This window comes from Quercus suber, unplaced genomic scaffold (genome assembly GCF_002906115.3).
Source record: "Quercus suber isolate HL8 unplaced genomic scaffold, Cork oak 2.0 scaffold_218, whole genome shotgun sequence".
NCBI classification, from domain to species: Eukaryota; Viridiplantae; Streptophyta; class Magnoliopsida; order Fagales; family Fagaceae; genus Quercus; species Quercus suber.
The window spans coordinates 945543-965090 of NW_027069676.1; the positions used below are offsets into that span (position 1 = coordinate 945543).

At 32.9% G+C, this 19548-nt stretch overlaps 3 protein-coding genes across 3 annotated transcripts; all 3 read left to right on the forward strand.

Moving 5' to 3' along the window:
• Window positions 1-1628: 1628 nt before the first annotated feature.
• Window positions 1629-3923, forward strand: LOC112011311 (abscisic stress-ripening protein 1-like). The gene is made up of 2 exons (XM_065779821.1): window positions 1629-1957; window positions 3482-3923. Exons 1-2 carry the CDS (start codon window positions 1811-1813, stop codon window positions 3659-3661), a joined length of 327 nt encoding a protein of 108 aa, XP_065635893.1. The 5' UTR covers window positions 1629-1810; the 3' UTR covers window positions 3662-3923.
• Window positions 3924-7680: 3757 nt separating this feature from the next.
• LOC112024857 (abscisic stress-ripening protein 3) lies at window positions 7681-8956 on the forward strand. The gene is made up of 2 exons (XM_024057506.2): window positions 7681-7944; window positions 8513-8956. The coding sequence occupies exons 1-2, from the start codon at window positions 7798-7800 to the stop codon at window positions 8690-8692; spliced, it is 327 nt and encodes a 108-aa protein (XP_023913274.1). The 5' UTR covers window positions 7681-7797; the 3' UTR covers window positions 8693-8956.
• Window positions 8957-12021: 3065 nt separating this feature from the next.
• Window positions 12022-12642, forward strand: LOC112024836 (uncharacterized). Its single transcript, XM_024057484.2, has one exon. The coding sequence runs from the start codon at window positions 12022-12024 to the stop codon at window positions 12640-12642; it is 621 nt and encodes a 206-aa protein (XP_023913252.1).
• The last annotated feature ends 6906 nt before the right edge of the window (window positions 12643-19548 follow it).

Below are 19548 nucleotides of genomic sequence, written 5' to 3' on the forward strand. Positions count from 1 at the left end.
GTCCAGTCACCTGAGATACTACTCCGATAGTAATTGTCAGTAGTTCAGTCGTTAAAGCTATTGTTGTGATGGCTAGTTCTAGTGGTCTAGTCACCAAACCTTTGGTACCAACGGCTTTGGTGTTGAGCCATCGCTTTGATGATTTACTTGAAAATTTTTACTTGTCATACTTAACATTTGAAAATATTTTACTAACAATGTTTTATACATAAAAATTTTTACATATAAAATATTTTACATTTAAAAATATTTTACTTCAAAACAAACAGAAGGTAAATATACAAATTGAATTTCAATTGTATACCCTTTACAAAAGCCTAGATTATATTATTTAATTCTAAGTCCAAAGTCATGTGGCTTAAGCTAAACTACCTTACTACTATAAGTTTGGTCATTCTTGGCGAAACTACAATATTGGTCCTTCAAGTTTACTCTGTGTGCGCAATTGGTCCCTCAAGTTTAAAGCGTGTGTAGTTAGTCCCTTAAGTTTTTAAAATGAGCAATATAAGTCCTTTTACTAACTGTCATTAAGGATATTACTTATGTGGCTAATGGAACAATAACTTGGTATTTTATTTTAATGTTGTGGCATATTTTTAATTAAAAAATTACAAACTAAAATTACATGTAAGCTCTTCACGCACTCCTCCATTCACCAATTGTAATCATCACAGAAAAAGGTGACGCTTTTCAAATCTAAGGTCAGAGCTTTATTGAGAGCTTCAATGAGAGCTTGAAGCTCAACAACTTCTCCACTCACCACCACACCGTTCACCATAGCTTCCACATTCTTCCTCGCCTCTAAGATCAGATTATCCCGAGAATCGCAAATGGCAACCCCAGCACCAGCCACATTTACCATTATACCCCCAACCCTCTCTTCTCTCACCAAGCCCTTGAAATACAACCTAAAACACTCCAAGTCCACCAAAGCCTTTGAAGATGAAGACAAAGACAAAGACGATGGCGAAGACTTAATCGTACGGTATGGGTGGTGGTAATTGTTGTCGTATTTTTCCCATTGTTGGTTTGGGATGTTGTGGATATCAACAGCAAGTTTTTGATATTGGATTTGATGGTCGAGATCCTCCTTCAATTTCCTCATCTCCACCTTGCTTTGCTTGCGGTCCTTGAGTTCTCACACGAACTTTTTCATGTCTTCAAGCATGAGCATTGTGGCGATGTCCAAAACATCATCGTTAGGGGATTGTGGTATGAATATGACATCATCGTCCTCATCGGGTTGTGGATGTGGATGTGGAGGAGTGCGTGGAGAGCTTGCAGTTGCGGCGACTAAGGCTTGTTGTTCCCTTTCTCCCTTTCTTTGTCTTCTGGCTGGGTGTTTTTTTTTTTTTTTTTTTAAGCCGTGGCCGAGTGTTTACGATTGGTAGAAAATATTTTTTTAATTGGTAAATATGTTTCTTACGTGTAATTTTAGTTTGTAATTTTTTTATAAAATATGCCACATTATTAAAATAAAATATCAAGTCGTTGTTCTATTAGCCACATAAGTAACACCATTAATGACAGTTAGTAAAAGAACTTATATTGCTCATTTTAAAAACTTGAGGGACAAATTGCGTAGGCTTCAAACTTAAGGTATATAACTTACTCCTTAATTCTTGACCTTTGGTGACAAAATTCATGGCCTGGGGGGGCTTAGTCATTTGACCATGACCACCACTATATATAATCACCCTAACCCAAACCCTTAATCCACATCACGGAGCAATTAATAACCTTTCTCATTGATTTCTGGCATTGTAGTTCTTGTGCTTTCTCAAGTCACATATAATACTTTACCACCACGATGGCTTACCACCACCAACATGACCGCCATCACCACCTCAATAAAGACGAGGAAAAACCTGTTGATTATAAGAAGGAAGAGAAACACCACAAGCATCGCGAGCACCTAGGTCAGCTTGGCGCTGTTGCTGCTGGAGCTTATGCCTTGGTAATCTTCCTCGTCTAGTAGCCATTTTTCCTTTTAACTCCTTCAGTTTTTTTTTTTTATATAATTGCCTATTTTTACGTTTTATAAATTGCTATTTTCATTGTATTGAAGTTTTTCTATTATTGTTACAGATACTGTTTTTGATCTCGAGTAGCATGAACCAATATCTTTAATTAATCGAAAACGCTATAGAAAAGAATGTTTTTTGGGGGATCAATGAGAAATTTGGCTACGTTTGTTTTGGGTGAAAATGATTTCAGGAAATCATTTTCCGTAAAATAGGCCGTTTGGTTAGTTTTGAAAATAGTATTTTCCGGAAATCAATTTCCTTTGACCGTGTAAAATATGGCTTTGACCCGGAAATCGTTTTACATTTTTATTTTACCTTCAAACGATTTCCGGAAAATGCAAGAGAGGGAGAGAACAAGAGAAAGAACAGAGAACACAGAGAAAGAACAGAGAACGCAGAGAGAACGAGAGCTCCAGCTTGCCGGCGAACTCCGAGCTCCAGATCGCAGCACCGCGCCGATCAAGCAACGATCGACTCCAAGCACCAACGGTCGCCTCAAGCTCCAGATCGCTCCGAGCTCCAGATCGACTCCAACGGTTGCCTCAAGCACCTTCGCCATCGCCTTTGCCTTCGAACCCACACGCCGTCGCCGTCGCCTTCGAACCCAAACCCGACCCACACGCTGTCGCCGTCGCTTCGAACCCACTCGCCTTCGAACCCACACCCGACCCACACGCCTTCGCCTTTTGATCGGATTTGATGATTTTTTGTCTTTGGGTTTTGTATTTTTGTGGCTGTGGACTGAGGAATGATGTTAATGTTTGTTTGGGAGCTGAGGAATGAAAATTGTTAGGAATGAAAATTGTTGTTGTTGTTATTGTTGCCGGAATTTGTGTTATTGTTGCTGGAATTTGTGTTGTTGTTGCCGGATTATGCGTTGTTGTTGTTGTTGTTGTCGCCGGTTGTTGTTGTTGTTGTTGTGTTGCCGGAATTTGCTGCCGGAAAAAATTGTAGGAAAATTTTCCTAATAAAACCAAATACATGAAAATATTTTCCACAATGCTATTTTCCTAATATAACCAAACACTTAAAAATATTTTTCTTTTCCGGAAAATAGCATTTCCGGAAAATATCTATTTTCTGAAAAATATTTTACGGGAACCAAACGGAAAATTGAAAACAAAGCACTTTACAATAGCATATATGATCCTACATATGATACATATACACTGGAGAAAACAAACAAAACTTGCTGCTAAGACAAACAAACAAACCTTTTACAAATTAAAAGCAGCAAAGCTAGTATATACATAGCACTTCATTAGTTATTTAGTCATGTGTTGTGTTAGCTCTATCAGGAGTTTCTGTGCTCATGCATGCATATTTGGGATTTCTTGATGGAAATAAAATCTATCTATGTTGAATCCAATTGACCTTAAAATTTATGTGTATAGTTGTTTTAGCCCTTTTCAAATTCGTACAAGAACTCTAATTTGTTTCAATTATTGTTTCAGCATGAAAAGCATAAGGCAAAGAAAGATCCAGAGCATGCCCACAAGCACAAGATAAAGGAGGAGATTGCAGCAGCAGTTGCAGTAGGAGCCGGTGGGTATGCGTTCCACGAGCATCATAAGAAGAAAGAAGCAAAGAAAGAAGAGAAGGCTCATGGAAAGAAGCACCACCATCTCTTTTAAGAGTCTATAAAATATTTATATATGTTTTGTTTTGTTCAGAATATTTAAGACATATTAATAAGCGACTACCCCAAATAATATTATTAGGACTGAATAATGAGTTTATGAATCTCTTCTAGATGGGGTATATTCTTTTCAAAGTAGATTTTATCTAGTTCTCTTGCTATGTGAAATTTTACAGTGTCAATGTTCAGAATATAATATTGTAATCTGAGAACTTTTCCTTATTTATTTATTTTTATATAATTGAAAGATCTTTCTATATTTGAGTTTCTTTTCTCTGTAATCTTCTACGAAGTTTCTGAAGCCCTCATTTTTCTCTTAGGCTGTGTTTGTTTCGTGTAAAACATTTTCCGGAAAATATGTATTTTCCGGAAATGTTATTTTCCGGAAAAGGAAAATATTTTTAAGTGTTTGGGTATGTTATGAAAATTGTTGTGGAAAATATTTTTATGTGTTTGGTTCTAATAGGAAAATGCTATTTTCCTACCGTTCAACAACAAATTCCGGCAGCAAATTCCGGCGACAACAACAACAACTCCGGCAACAACAACAACAACAAACAACAACAACAACAACAACNAGATGATATAGTTGTGGTGAATGCAGGGACAGAACTGTGTACAAGCTGAGGGGGCTGTGCCCCCCCCCCTCTCCAATTTTTTTTAAAATATTAAATAGTAGGTATATATTTAAGATTTTAGAAAATAAGCCGAAAAAAATTATATTTGCCGCCCTTGACTTCAAATTCTAGTTCCGTCCCTGGGTGAATGGAATTAAAAGTGGAATTAATACAATGTAGAATTTAAAAACTCTCAATTAAGTATGACTAAAATAGAATACATAGAATATAAGTTTAGTAAAAATAGAAACAAAAATGAAAGGGCAGTAATACTTAATGGTCAAGTGATACTAAAGAATGATAGTTTTCTATTTCTTAGATCAATATTTCATAAAGGTGAAGAAATTGAAAAGTGTGTGAATCGTAAGATATGAGCAAGGTGGATGAAGTGGAGAAGTGCATCCACTAGAGGAAGAGTGAAATGATCATAGTCAAGGTAACAAAAAAGGTAGAAGAAACCAAAAATCACTTTGGTAGAAGTAATAAAAAAAGACATGTCAATTGACAAAAAGTAAAAAATAATATAACTTTAGATATAATAGAATGGATGGAAAAAAAAATACATGTGATAAACCTTAACTAATTAATCTTAAGGATTCATAACGCATTCCAAAATTTTGGGACTCAAGTTTTGTTATTATTATTATTGTTGCATTGATCAAAATGCTTGAAATGGCTACATCTCATTCTAATTTAGAAGTACATTTTTGCTAAAATTAATAAAGGTTTCAAGCAAAAACTGTCCTTAATTAGAAAGGTTAGTAAATATTTCTGACATACACTGACTCTTTTGATTAAAAACGAACTCCCTACTCCCTAGAAATAAGAAAATAAATTCTAAAATATTAAAAAATCCAATTATGACACCGAAATTAACAATATCAAAAATTTATTCCACATTTTATCCTAAATAAATCACATATAGATCGAAATTATGATCCTTCATTTCTTAAAATAGTTTACTAAAACTAATCTTACGAACTCCATCTGAGTTGTAACATTCTTTGGATTTATGTAGAACTTATTTGATTTGAAAAGTACGGCAACATGGTGCATGCAAAATGTCAATTTGGCATTTTTTATATCTATATGAAGAAATCATGAGAAAGGACAGAGCTAGAAATTTAGTTGAGGAAGGGCAATACCGAAAGAAAACAACTATAGAACACGAATAATTTTTACAAAAAGAAAATTGTAAGGTAATATTAAATAATAATAAGAATGACAATACACTTCGTGCTAAAAAAATGACAACAAACTTTTAATAATTCCTTTCTAATCTTGAGCACTATAAATGCTAGGAGAAACTAATACAGGATAGTAGGCCAAAATGGGCATTTTCCCCTTTCGCCAAAATTTTCCAGTAAAATGTCCATGTTCTGAAATTATCTAGCAAAGTGCTTTTATTTTAAACTTGATTTTCTAAAAATCGAGTTTTAATAAAAAAACTCAATTTTTAGAAAATTAAGTTATATATGTGAAATCAAACTTTAAAAAAAAAAAAAAAATTGGAAACTCGAGTTTTTCTCACATTACTCGATTTTCATCAAATCAAGTTTTTCATTGAAACTTGATTTTCTAAAAATTAAGTTTCAAAACAAGGGTATTTTACTAGATAGTTTTAGAACATGGACATTTTGCTACGTCTTACATCTTTTGGGTGAAAGAGACAAATGCCCATTTTGTTCTAGGATAGTGTCTCGTAAAGATTGATAGCCATTACCATTTTTTGTGCATAATACTAAAGTTCTATTGTAAAATAAAGGATTTAGTAGGCTATAAATCTATATTTTAACTAGAAAATAAAGGTTCTATTTTGTTCATATATACAATATAGTAACGATACATATATAAGTAAAGATATATATTTGTTTACTAATTCAATCGAAGTTTGAAAATTATTTACCTCATTCTTTATAGATTAGTTTAATTTAAAAGTTTTAGATCTATAAATAATATGACTATTTTAAATAAATAATATCGTGTGATCCAATCAGCTTTGGTAGGGTGCTGTCCTACCATGAAATTTTCTTCCATAAAATTTTATATATTCAATCCAACTAAAAATATTTCAAAAAAATTATTTGACTATATATAAGAAAAGAATAAAAGAAAAGTTCTTGCTAATTATTTCATAGAAAAATTATAGCTAATTATTAGTAAATTAAGAAAAGTGAACATATATAGAAGTACTAACGACATATGCAGTGGCAAAGTCATAAAATTTTCTAAGGGGGGCTCAAGCCAAATATATGATTGTATTCTGTAGCTTTAACTCTTTCAATATAAATGTGAATGACTTTATTTTTTAAAAAATAAAAATAAATTTTTTTTGCTAAAGAGATTTACTTATATATTTTTATAAAATTATGCTTTAAATACTCCTAAAATTAATAACTTATATATGGCAAAAAAGTGAATTTTAAAAAGATAATAAATGAGACAACAATAAATTATAGAACATTTACACTTTTTAAAAAATAAATAAAAGGGGACCGTTACATAAAATTTATTCAAAATTTTAAAATTTTAACATTAAAATAGAGGGTGAGGGGCATTTTAGAAAAATCTAAGGGCGGCCCAGCCCCTCCTACCTCCACCCCTAATATATGATAAAATATTAATAAAAATTTTCAAACTTCCTTGTATCTTTTTTTTTATTATATTTTTAAAAATATAATACTTTCTCTTCCTTTCATTCTTCTCGAATTTTAAAGCTGTAAAAGCCAAATTACCAACAAGACTAGGAATATGTTTTTCTCACAAAAGCCAAATTACCAGCAAGACAATGAATATGAGAAAAGTAGAAAACAAAATAATTATAAATTACTTGGATAGTTTGAATATTATTTAGGAAGTTGACATATAGATGTATAGAAAGTTGGAATGGATGTGTGCATACGAGAAAACTGCTAAACAAGAATACGGCTAAAGTTGTCGGGACAAAAAATGTAAACAAGAACTACAATGCCAGAAATCAATGAGAAAGATTATCAATTGCTCTTTGATGTGGATTAAGGGTTTGGGTTAGGGTGATTATATATAGTGGTCAAATGACTAAGCCCTTCCCAGGCCATGAATTTTGTCATCAAAGGTCAAGACTTAAGGAGTAAGTTATATCTATAATCTATAATATATTGGCCTGAATTTTTGTCATCATAGGTCATGACTTAGAGATTAAGTTTTATATATGTACACACACATTACACACGCATTGGCCTGAATTTTTGTCATCATAGGTCATGACTTAGAGATTAAGTTTTATATATGTACACACACATTACACACGCTTATAGATTATAGATATAACTTACTCCTTAAGTCTTGACCTTTGGTGACAAAATTCATGGCCTGGGGGAGGGCTTAGTCATTTGACCATGATCACCACTATATATAATCACCCTAACCCAAACCCCTAATCCACATCACAGAGCAATTAATAACCTTTCTCATTGATTTCTGGCATTGTAGTTCTTGTGCTTTCTCAAGTCACATATAATACTTTACCACCACGATGGCTTACCACCACCACCATGACCGCCATCACCACCTCAATAAAGATGAGGAAAAACCTGTTGATTATAAGAAGGAAGAGAAGCACCACAAGCATCGCGAGCACCTAGGTCAGCTTGGTGCTGTTGCTGCTGGAGCTTATGCCTTGGTAATCTTCCTCGTCTAGTAGCCATTTTTCCTTTTAATTCCTTCAGTTTTTTTTTTATATAATTGCCTGTTTTTACGTTTTAAAAATTGCTATTTTCATTGTATTGAAGTTTTTCTATTATTGTTACAGATACTGTTTTTGATCTCGAGTAGCATGAACCAATATCTAATCGAAAATGCTACATATAGAAAAGAATGTTCTTTTGGGGATCAATGAGAGATTTCATTGAAAACAAAGCACTTTACAATAGCATATATGATCCTACACATAATACATATACACTGGAGAAAACAAACAAAACTTGCTGCTAAGACAAACAAACAAACCTTTTTCAAATTAAAAGCAGCAAAGCTAGTATATACATAGCACTTCATTAGTTATTTAGTCATGTGTTGTGTTAACTCTATCAGGAGTTTCTGTGCGCATGCATGCATATTTGGGATTTCTTGATGGAAATAAAATCTATCTATGTTGAATCCAATTGACCTTAAAATTTATTTGTGTATAGTTGTTTTAGCCCTTTTCAAATTCGTACTAGAACTCTAATTTGTTTCAATTATTGTTTCAGCATGAAAAGCATAAGGCAAAGAAAGATCCAGAGCATGCCCACAAGCACAAGATAAAGGAGGAGATTGCAGCAGCAGTTGCAGTAGGAGCCGGTGGGTATGCGTTCCATGAGCATCATAAGAAGAAAGAAGCAAAGAAAGAAAAGAAGGCTCATGGAAAGAAGCACCACCATCTCTTTTAAGAGTCTATAAAATATTTATATATGTTGTGTTTTATTCAGAATATTTGAGACATGTTAATAAGCGACTACCCCAAATAATATTATTAGGACTGAATAATGAGTTTATGAATCTCTTCTAGATGGGGTATATTCTTTTCAAAGTAGATTTTATCTAGTAGTCTTGCTATGTGAAATTTTATAGTGTCATTGTTCAAAATATAATATTGTAATCTGAGAACTTTTCCTTATTTATTTATTTTTATATAATTGAAAGATCTTTCTATATTTGAGTTTCTTTTCTCTGTAATCTTCTATGAAGTTTCGGAAGCCCTCCCTTTTCGCTTAAATTTTGCATAATGAATTCTAAGGCCGGCGCCTAACCTTTAAGTAACGGAAAGTTCCTGTGGGTTGCTTTCAAAAAAAAAAAAAAAAAAAAAATCTTAAATGGGTGAATTTATTGCATACATAACAAGGATCAACATTAAGTCTATATATCTTTGCACTAATAACAGATGAGCTCATTACATTGATCTAAGAGTAAGTCCCTTAATGTATGTCTTTTATAGATGATATAGTTTTGGTGGATGGAATTAGAAGTGGTACTAATGCCAAATTAGAAATTTGGCAAGATGTTGTAGATTCTAAAAAATTTCAATTAAGTATGACTAAAATAGAATACAGAGAATGTAAGTTTAGGAAAAGTAGAAACAAAAATGAAAGGGCAATAATACTAAATGGTCAAGAGATGAATTATAGGATATAAGTAAGGTGAATGAAGTGGAGAAGCGCATCCAATGGAAGAAGAGTGAAATGATCAAAGTCGAGGGAACAAAAAAGGTATAGGAAACCAAAAATCACTTTGGTAGAAGTAATAAAAAAAAAAAAAGACACATCAATTAAGTAAGTAATAAATAATATGACTTTAGATATAATAGAATGGAGGAAAAGAATACATATGACAAACCCTAACTAATTAATTTTAAGGATTCATAGCACATCCCAAAATTTTGGGACTAAAGTTTTGTTATTATTGATGTTGCATTGATCAATATGCGTGAAATGGCTACATCTCATTCTAATTTAGATGCACATTTTTGCTAAAATTAATAAAGGTTTCAAGCAAAAACTATCCTTAGAAAGGTTAGTATATATTGCTATCATACAATCTAGGGGCAGCTGAATGCATTTGAGGGCCTAAGGCGAAAATTGATTATCTTGTTTTAGATGCAAAATTACTATTAATTAACATGAACTACATAAATTTTTTTTTTTTTTTTTATAGATATTTTGTAGACACAAAAAATTAGACAAAACTTTTGGCACTTGTTAATGTGGCAGATTTATAGTGGTAAGTAAAAGAGTGGTGTTAGTGGTAGACCTATATGAAAACTAGTAAAAGTTTGCTAACTCAACTCTTATTATATATATATATATATATTTTTTCTTAGAAGTGCAAAATTCACAATATTTTTCACAACAAATTAGTGGTAGACCTATATGAAAACTAGTAAAAGTTTGCTAACTCAACTCTTATTATATATATATATATATATTTTTTCTTAGAAGTGCAAAATTCACAATATTTTTCACAACAAATCTTAGGTTTTAAGTTGCTTCTTGTTTTCCATTTGAAAACACCACTACAATTATTTTTTTTGTCATCAATAATAGGCTGTAACAACATGCTACTTATAAGTGTTAATTTTAAACAATATTTTTTTTGTCATCAACAATATTTTTCACCACATTTAAACAACAAATGTTAATTAATATTTGTTGTTTAAATGTGGTGAAAAATATTGTGAACGTAACATTTTTCTCTCTTTTTGTTTGTTTTTCATTTGGTAAAAAAAATATTATTTTATTTATAGATTATAAATAACTCTATTGGTCAAAATTTGGAGCCTTTTTTTTACTTAGGGCCTTGGGCGACCACGTCTATTACTTCTACCATTCAGCCCGCACTATATGCAATAAATCTATTTTGATTAAAAACGAACTCCCTACTCTCTAGAAATAAGGTTTCTCCCAAAAAAAAAAAAAAAACTCTCTAGAAATAAGGAAAAAAAAATCCATTTATGACACCGAAATTAACAATATAAAAAATTAATTCCACATTTTATCCTAAATAAATCACATATAGATCGAAATTATGATCATTCCTTTATTAAAATAGTATACCAAAACTAATCTTATGAACTCCATCTGAGCTGTAATATTCTTTTGGATTCACGTAGAACTTATTGATTTGAGAAGTATAGCAACATGGTGCATGCATAATGTCAAGTTGGCATTTTTGAAGGCGGCAAAATGAACATCAAACAAAGGGTTAGTTTTGGGGGAGAGGGGTATGCAGGCTTGCTTTTGTGGGCATGGGCTTAATTAATTTAAGCCATGGACTAATCATCATTTGAAAACTTTTCTTTCTTTTTCTCTGGAAAAAAGGCTATTGGTGTAAATTTCTAGAATTCTTGAAAGAATATTTTTATTTGATTAGATTAGAGTAGAATTTTTATATTGTAAAAGTAAAAGTAAAATAAACCAACCTAATATCAAAATTCAAAAATAAATAAAAAAATTGTGGATAAAATGAAATTAATACCCAAAAAAAAAAGTTTAGATCGTATAAAAATGATAAAATAAAACACAAATTTAAACTGATATATATATATATATATAAACATATTCAGAAAAGGATCCCATCCCATGTTCAGCTCACTTCCACTTGTTCAAAGTCATATCTATATTATATTCATTGAGAATATTGCTTCAAGCCCCGTGAGTGCAAGGCAATTCACCGAAGAGAAATCACCGTGAGTGCAAATGATAATAACTTTTTAATTATTTTAACTGTGGAGCTGTGCACCATGATTTCCGTTCAATTTTTTACCTGATGATGACATCTTTGTCATTATATTAACTGATGTAAAGTCAATGATTAGCCAAGTTTTCTTCTTGATGTTGATACATTGAACCTATGGTTTCAAATAAAGTTGAAATCTGTTAGATACCTATTGGATCAAAATGGAATCAAACATAAAAAATTACACATCCCCTAGCAAAGAAATTTGAGCTTGGTCTGTTTCTCAATTGTCGTTTCCTACTGTTTTTACTTTACCTATCTAACTCTTATTCTATTCCTTTACCTTGGATCATTTCAATTTTTGCTTAAATAATTGTCCCAACGGTCCATTTCACATGGCACCGTTTCAAGTTTTTGAAAAAATCACAGGCCTTAAAATGTCTCTTCTGACACACACCCTCATTGTCTCTCCACTAGTGTTTGCTTATAGGTTCTACAACTTAAACATGTGCTTGAGTTTGTGAAAGAAGGTGTAGAAAATTTTGCAATGGGGAACTGTTCTCTCAAAGGGGTCACTGGGGTTTGTCACAACTCTATCCGGGTTTTGACGGATTCCGGAGCTGTATTAGATTTCAAAGGCCCGATTAAAGCTCGGGACATCCTCAATGATCACCCAGGGTATGGCATTTTCCGGCAGGGTCAAGCTTCATCACCATTGCAAGACCTTGAGTGCTTAATTAGTGGCAGGTTGTATTATCTACTTCCACTAAGCAAGGAGCATAAGCTTTGCAAAAATGGGGTCACTGAGCAAGTGCAAAACATTGGGATCATTGAGCAATTGGAGGCTGAGTGGATGAGTGTGGTTGAGCCAGCTAAGATGTCATCATATGCTGCATCAGATTTTGTTGATAACTTAGCAAATGGTTCAGCTCTTGAAGTCCTGCCAACGGTTGGAGATGGAGTTTGGAGAGTGAAGTTGGTGATTGATACAAAACAATTGGAGGAAATCTTGTCAGAGCAAGTGAATACAGAGGCATTGATTGAGAAAATGAGAATGGTTGCAAGCTCTGCTAGCCTAACACCAAAGAGAACAAAGAGTGCTTGGGGAATGAGTTGGAAGCCAACCCTCCTGAACCTTTTCAAGTTGTCACTTGATAATGGCAAATAAAAGCTAAGTTTCATGCCTATGCTTAACTCTATTTTCGTTGCTCTTAGAGTACCTCTAATTATCTCATGAGTTTGTTCTACTGTCCCAAGAGCAAACCAATCTTGTCTTGTACATGTTTTATATGAAGTCTTTGATTTTGTTTATTTTTTCTAATGTTGTTATATGAACTTTTGAAAGATTATAATTTCAAGTTAATATTCTAATATATTTTTTTATTTTGGTTTAAGGTTACAAATAATGTTAAATTATGTTAGTTTAAACTATCTAGAATTTACCGTAATAAAGCAACCCAGCATAAAACAAATTCAATTAAATTAAGTTTGATCTTTGTAGGGTCTGTTTTTGTTGTAGCCCAAAAGATATGGGTTCCCCCAGGCCCAACGAACCCAGAACAATAAATTTGTAGAGAGTGAGTTGAAGGTTTAGGCACACACCGGCGTCTATGAGGCATAAACTCTTTTTCTTTTATTGAAAGATATTAAGAACAATTTACAACTAGAGGATGCTCCTCGGACCATTGCCGATGAGGTTTTTCCTCTCCAAAACTCCCTCTCCCCCCCATCTACACTTTGCTCTCCTCTCTTATATATCCCTCTCTTCCTCCTCTTGTTGATCATCTATTGGCCTCCCTTCTGACCGTCTATCCCGTCAGAGGTCATATTTGTGCTCAGGTGGCTCACCCTAATCGATGTTGCCCTGTCAAGGGATTACATCCCCATTAATGCGGCCAGAAGGGTTAAGTGAGCGTATTCAATGCCGAGGTGACAATTCGCCCAGGGCTTGCCCCTTCTTCGTACTTCTATTGCCAACACGTGGCACTAGGCCCTCTCCTCCTCGGATATTCCAGGAGTCCTTTGGTGGGGTGGTCCTCATGTTTCTCCGAGGTCTTGGACGCCCGAGGACAGGGTCATCCTCAGACCCATCATGCATCCTCGGCGTGGGCCATTTAGGCCTGGCTTGGAGTAGGCCAAGGTTACTCGATTTTCTGGCCCCACAATCTTATTTAAACAAATTTTAATTAAATTAGATCAATTATTTTCTTCAAATTCTCTATATTTTATTTTAATTTATTAAAACTTTTAATAATTAAACATGAAATTGTTCGGGTTAGCCACTAATTATAATGTAAATGAATTTTGTTAATGACAAAAACGTGGGTTTATGCATCATCCTCAAATTTTTGTTGGTTCTTGTACACTAGTTTTATTTATTACACTAGTTTGGGTGAGTGATATGTAGAAAATTTAAGGTCTGCTCAGAATTGCTAATATAGTTTTTGAACTTAGGTATTATTAATATCTCTTTTACTAGTTGTTAAAAAAATTGATCTCCAATTATTATTTGACACTTTCATAACGAACTCATAGCAAGTTTTCTTTATGTGGAGACAATTTAGGGTATTGGCTCAATATTTTAGGGATTTTGTTGAAGATGAGGGACAATGCAAAACCCACATCTGTCTTGTAGCTCTCTCAAGCTCATTGGAGCTTTCAATATGGCATTGGCTGATTAGGGGATCAAAAGTTGACAGAATTTTTTGGATGTCCAAGCCATATATGGTCTTGCTGCATTAACTGAGATACCAACAGATAAGTTGGTTGAGCTTCATCACTTATGGGTTTGGGAATGAATCCTGAAAGTATGGGACCCAAGGGTTCTCCCAGATTATAGTGCTATTTCCATAGCCAATATGAATGCAAGCTCCTTTGGTATTACCTTTTCGGCTTCTTCAATACTGCACCATGTCCATGAAGCTTTGTGAGAGTTCTTGCAATTTAGCCAGTTTGCTTCACCCTTATGTTTCGAAACCAGAAGTTTGGTGCATAGGCCGTTCTTCGAGGTTAAGACCATCCAAGCCATTTTCGCTACATTGAAATCTCCAAATCTTCTAAATCCCGGCCTCCTGATTTTCTGATTGACATAAATTTGATCAAGCCATAGGTGATTGAAACTTGTTGGAATCTTTCTGGGTTCCACCAAAATTTAGTTAAAAATTGCATCCAACTGCTCAAAGTCCCTTGGGAAGGATAAATGCTGATGCAGTCATGGTATAGGATGGAGTGGCCTATTTCACAGCATTGTTAAGGATGACCCGTCCAGCCCAGGGATAGATTCTGGTTTTTCCAACCACTTGTTTGCCTTCTAGCCTCTCTAAAATAAGCAAAATCCTTCTTTTTGTTGTTAGAGAGGAACAGTAGGACTCCCACATATTTTGTGTCTGACAGAGTTTCTCTAGTCCAAACACATTCTAGATTTCCTTAAGAAACTGGTTGTGGACTCCTTTTGAAGCAAAAATCCCAGACTTGTCCAAACTAACACATTGATCTAACCAAGCACGGTATGTATCGAGGAATTCTGGGAGTTTGCTTACCCTGGCATAATTTCTGTTGCTTCGTCTCATAAGTGCAAAGCACATACCAAAATACCTTAAAATGATCAATATGAGAGTTTTGTCCAAAATTGGTGCTTTCTTTCTTGATCAAGAAATTCCTTCCCAATTGAAAATGTGGTTCAAATCAAAACAAAATTTGTGCTCAATCACATAGGCTCTCACATAAAACATAATTTAAAAGTTATGAATATAAAATATAACTTGAACCTAAGATGTAGCTTGTTCATAACAGATTGCATCTATTGAAATCATTTATCAACATATATCACATTTAAGGAACCAAATAGGGTGTCTACAAGTATGCCCCTCTTTGGCAGAGGTCATGAGTGGGGGAGTGCATATGCATATGAGCAATGAAATGAGTGAACATTGAAGCAAAAGCAAACGAAAAAGCATGAGACCATAACTTTACTACTGATGATAAAGAGCTATTTGGCACAAAGAAAGGGAAAAACATATTTGGAACAAAGAATGGAGATAGTTAGGTATTTATACATTACCCTATAAAAATTGTGCTGAGGCAGTGTAAGGACTGGCTTTTCATTTTAAGCCTGAGCAAGCTTCCTTTCAGCAGAACTCAAATGAAGATCCTCAGGGTTAAATACCGCAGCCACAATTAACTTTTCTCTAAAAGGAACAGTGCAATCTTTTGGAAATCCTTTAATCTTCTCCATATCATCCTCAATGAAATTCTATAAGACAGTCAAACAGAAATTTTCAAACTGAATTGTTGTACCAACAAAACCATAGGGTGAAAGATTATATTCAATGACAAAAAGCCCTTGTAGCATTACTTGTAAATTTATCGCCCCCTTCCCACAAAAAAAAAATCCTTGGACAGTAGTGCGTCCCCTATATTGAGAAAGAGGACCTGCATATTAACTATAATATAGCTAAAATCCCAATGCTGCAGTACTTATAATAGGTTCCATTTTTTCTTTTGATAAGTACTTATAAAGGTTCCATTAAATGATAATGACCATTCATCACAAAAACCATATGATCTATGCAAAATATACGTGTAAAAAAAACCTGTTCTCAAATTAATCATTCAGACTCTCTTTAAACTACTAAATTTCACAAAACATTGATATCTTTTTTTGATAAGTACAAAACATTGATATCTTCTTCTCACATTGCCGTCCTTCCTGATTTGTAATTGTTGAATGGTCGATGTGTCTCCATCATTCTAGCCAGGCGATATTATACTCCAATCTGGTCTTCCCTACCCAAGATTAAGAACTGCTGTCTAATTTAATCTGTTTGACCCACCCAGTGAGTTAGAAGATCTCTAACATCACCTTATCATATTTTGAAATTGCAATACCAAAATGGCAACATTTTAAGAACTGTATATAAGAATGGAAAACTCTTCATTGTACATCAAAGTGAACAGTCTGAAGAATCTAAACTTTCAATTGTAATATTTAATTCCTAATAGTAACATCCTCATACAAAGCTATCGATACAATGCAAAAGGCTAGAATGAAAGGCAACAATTTCATAGATTGAAAGCATAGGAAGGCATTATTGCTGATTTTAGATGTGATCGTTTGAAATGATTTATAATATCTGAACATTGAAAATGTAATTTACCCTTGGCATTAACTACCTTCCAACTGTACTATATTATCAAACAAACAGTTAAGACTCCACTTACAAGTATCTTGATCCTCTCCATGAAACAAGAAGCTAAAACACCACTACGTAGCCATTGCAATCAACAACAACAACAACAAAATTCCTCTCTATAAATCTATATAAACAAACCCAATAAACAAATATCCACATTTACACCTTTGAAATCAATAATGATGGTCACCATGACCACAACAATTATACAAGCCACTGCCCAATTAGCCCAAAAAAAAAACTCATTTTCTACATCCCAATTGAAAGTCAACCAAACAAGTAGCTACATTAACACCATGGGAATCAACAATGAAGGTCACCATGACCACAACAATGATAAAACAGTAAATACACATACATACATCAGGGTAATAGTCATTGCAATGAACCCAGAAAAAAAAAAGAAAAAAAGAAAAAGAAAAGGAAGACTCACTTTCTACACCCGGATTCAAACACGACCAAACAAACTCTATGGCTACAATAACACCATGGAAATCAACAATTCAGTCATCATAAACATAAAAGTTGTTGAAAAATAAAATATTTTCGAGCTCAACTTGAACCTCCTGCAACTTCTTCTTCTTTCTTTCCTTTTGGTTTTAAGCTTTGCAGAACCTGGAAAAGAACAGATAGAGATGGGAGAGAGCGTAAGAGAGATACCAGAGATAAAAGACAGTGAGAATGACAAATACAACGTTGCAGTCTTACATGGCACTCGAATAAGTCTCTTCCTTAATGGGCCGATTTCTTTTCTTTTTTTTTTCTTGGGTAATCATCTTAAGGGCTGTGAAACTAAACCTTATGGGCCTGATAATAAATCTAATATGGGATGGACCAACCTGTTTACAAACAAATGAAATAAGCCACTTTAGACATTAAAGGGGCGTTTGGTGAGTGTATTCAAACTACAATTTTCAGTTTTCAAACAATATTTTACGTATTTTTACATACTTTTTCATCTACACGTATTTTCACAAAATTTTTAAATAAAAATTTTCAGTTTTTAAACACATGTACCAAACAGGCCCTAGGAACTGTTTGGTTGAAGATTTTTAAAAATGTTATTCAGTTTTTAGTGTTGTAGAAATACCTATTTGAGTGTTATAGATATATGTGTCAAAAGTATTATTATTGTTTAAACACTGAAAAAATGTTGTTTAAATACTGGTACCAAACAGCCCTTCAACATTTAGATTCATGATTTATCAATTTATGTATCACTTTTATTTCTTGTCTTATCTAAATTATGTTGGGAGATAAATAGATAATACTTTGAGAGACTTCAAATGAAGGCTATTTTTAAGAGTAAAATAAACAAATATAAAAAATTTCTCTTCCCATTAATATTATAGATAGATGCTTTTGTGCTATTATTATTATTATTATTATTATTATTATTATTATTATTATTATTATTATTGTTTGGTTGAAGAAAAACACATAGAGATAAAGAGAAAGAGATTTATGCTCTACTAATTGTGGTATGTCATGTGTTTGATTTTCTTTCCATTTTAAACTCTAGTTATTTTATAAGGAAAGTAAAAAAGAATATATGTCAAGTTGTAATTGGTAGAGTATAGAGTAAAACACAAAAAAAGGGACAAAATATTTGTATTTGTATAACGTGTATATATTCAATGTATTTATGTTCACTAATCTAAAAAAAATGTATTTTCTATAGAAAGATGCTGAAAATTATAGAATATTCTCGTAGTACAATAAATATGTATTCGATACTCCATCTCACACAAAGAATGTGTTTGACTATGTGAGAGGAAAGAGTATGCATTTATTGTATCTATTTTTGAGTCTGAATTTGATAAGGATGGAGTGTAAAACCCATTTACATCAACATTTTACTAAAAATTCAATACATCTTACCACACCTAAAAACATCTCAATAAACTCCCAATTTGGTTATATTTATATGTGGGTATTAGAATTGATTGAGTGTGATTGTGTTTATTCTTAAATATATGATAAGATGATGTGACATGTTGGGATTAGAAGGGTAAAACATGGATTTTACACCACATTCTTACAAAATTTAATCTCTTTCTAGAATGCTCTAAATTTTTTTTTTTTTTTTTTTTTTGTTGAGAAAGAAACCCGCTTAGCTTTTATTAAAATAAATTGGCTGCATCAGCCTGAACTACAACGAAAACTAGTGGTGGAACATTCTTTATCCACACAACAAAGTTAGAAATATTTGAAACATATCGTGCAATGTAATGAGCAATTTTATTCCCTTCTCTCTTAGAATGCTCTAAACTTACAGTGAAAGATGGAAAATTATTAGCTACTTCGGGAGTATAGTGACTTTGTGCTCCTTTCTCTCACATGTATGGATCCTACAATGAATTTATTTAGTAAGACCCATTATAAATGTGAAATGAGAATGTCGTCATACTCTGAAGTATCTAATAATTACACGATAAAATTGACAAAAGCAAACAAAAAAAAAAAAAATCATTGATTGAGACTAAAATCAGGTACACAACTTTCTATCCAAAAAAAAAAAAAATCAAGTGCACAACGATAGTCCAGAGTCCTTGATTTTAGAGATTATGCTATATATTGTTTGTAGTAGTATGTACAATGTATATACTAACAATTTTTGGAATGATAATTGTGGACGACTAAATTTCTCGGTTCGAAATAAAGTCAAACAAGTAAAATAGTTGTACAAATGCGAATTTGTATTGATGATTGTGTGGTACAATTCTCTGTAATTACAAAAGAGTGATCCTCTACAATTATGTTTTTAATGGTTCATTTATATTGACTTCTCGTTTTCTACATTGAATTAACTTACTTGGCACAAAAAATTAAAAAACTTCCATTAGATGATTCAGTGGCACAAAATTAACTTTAATTGAATT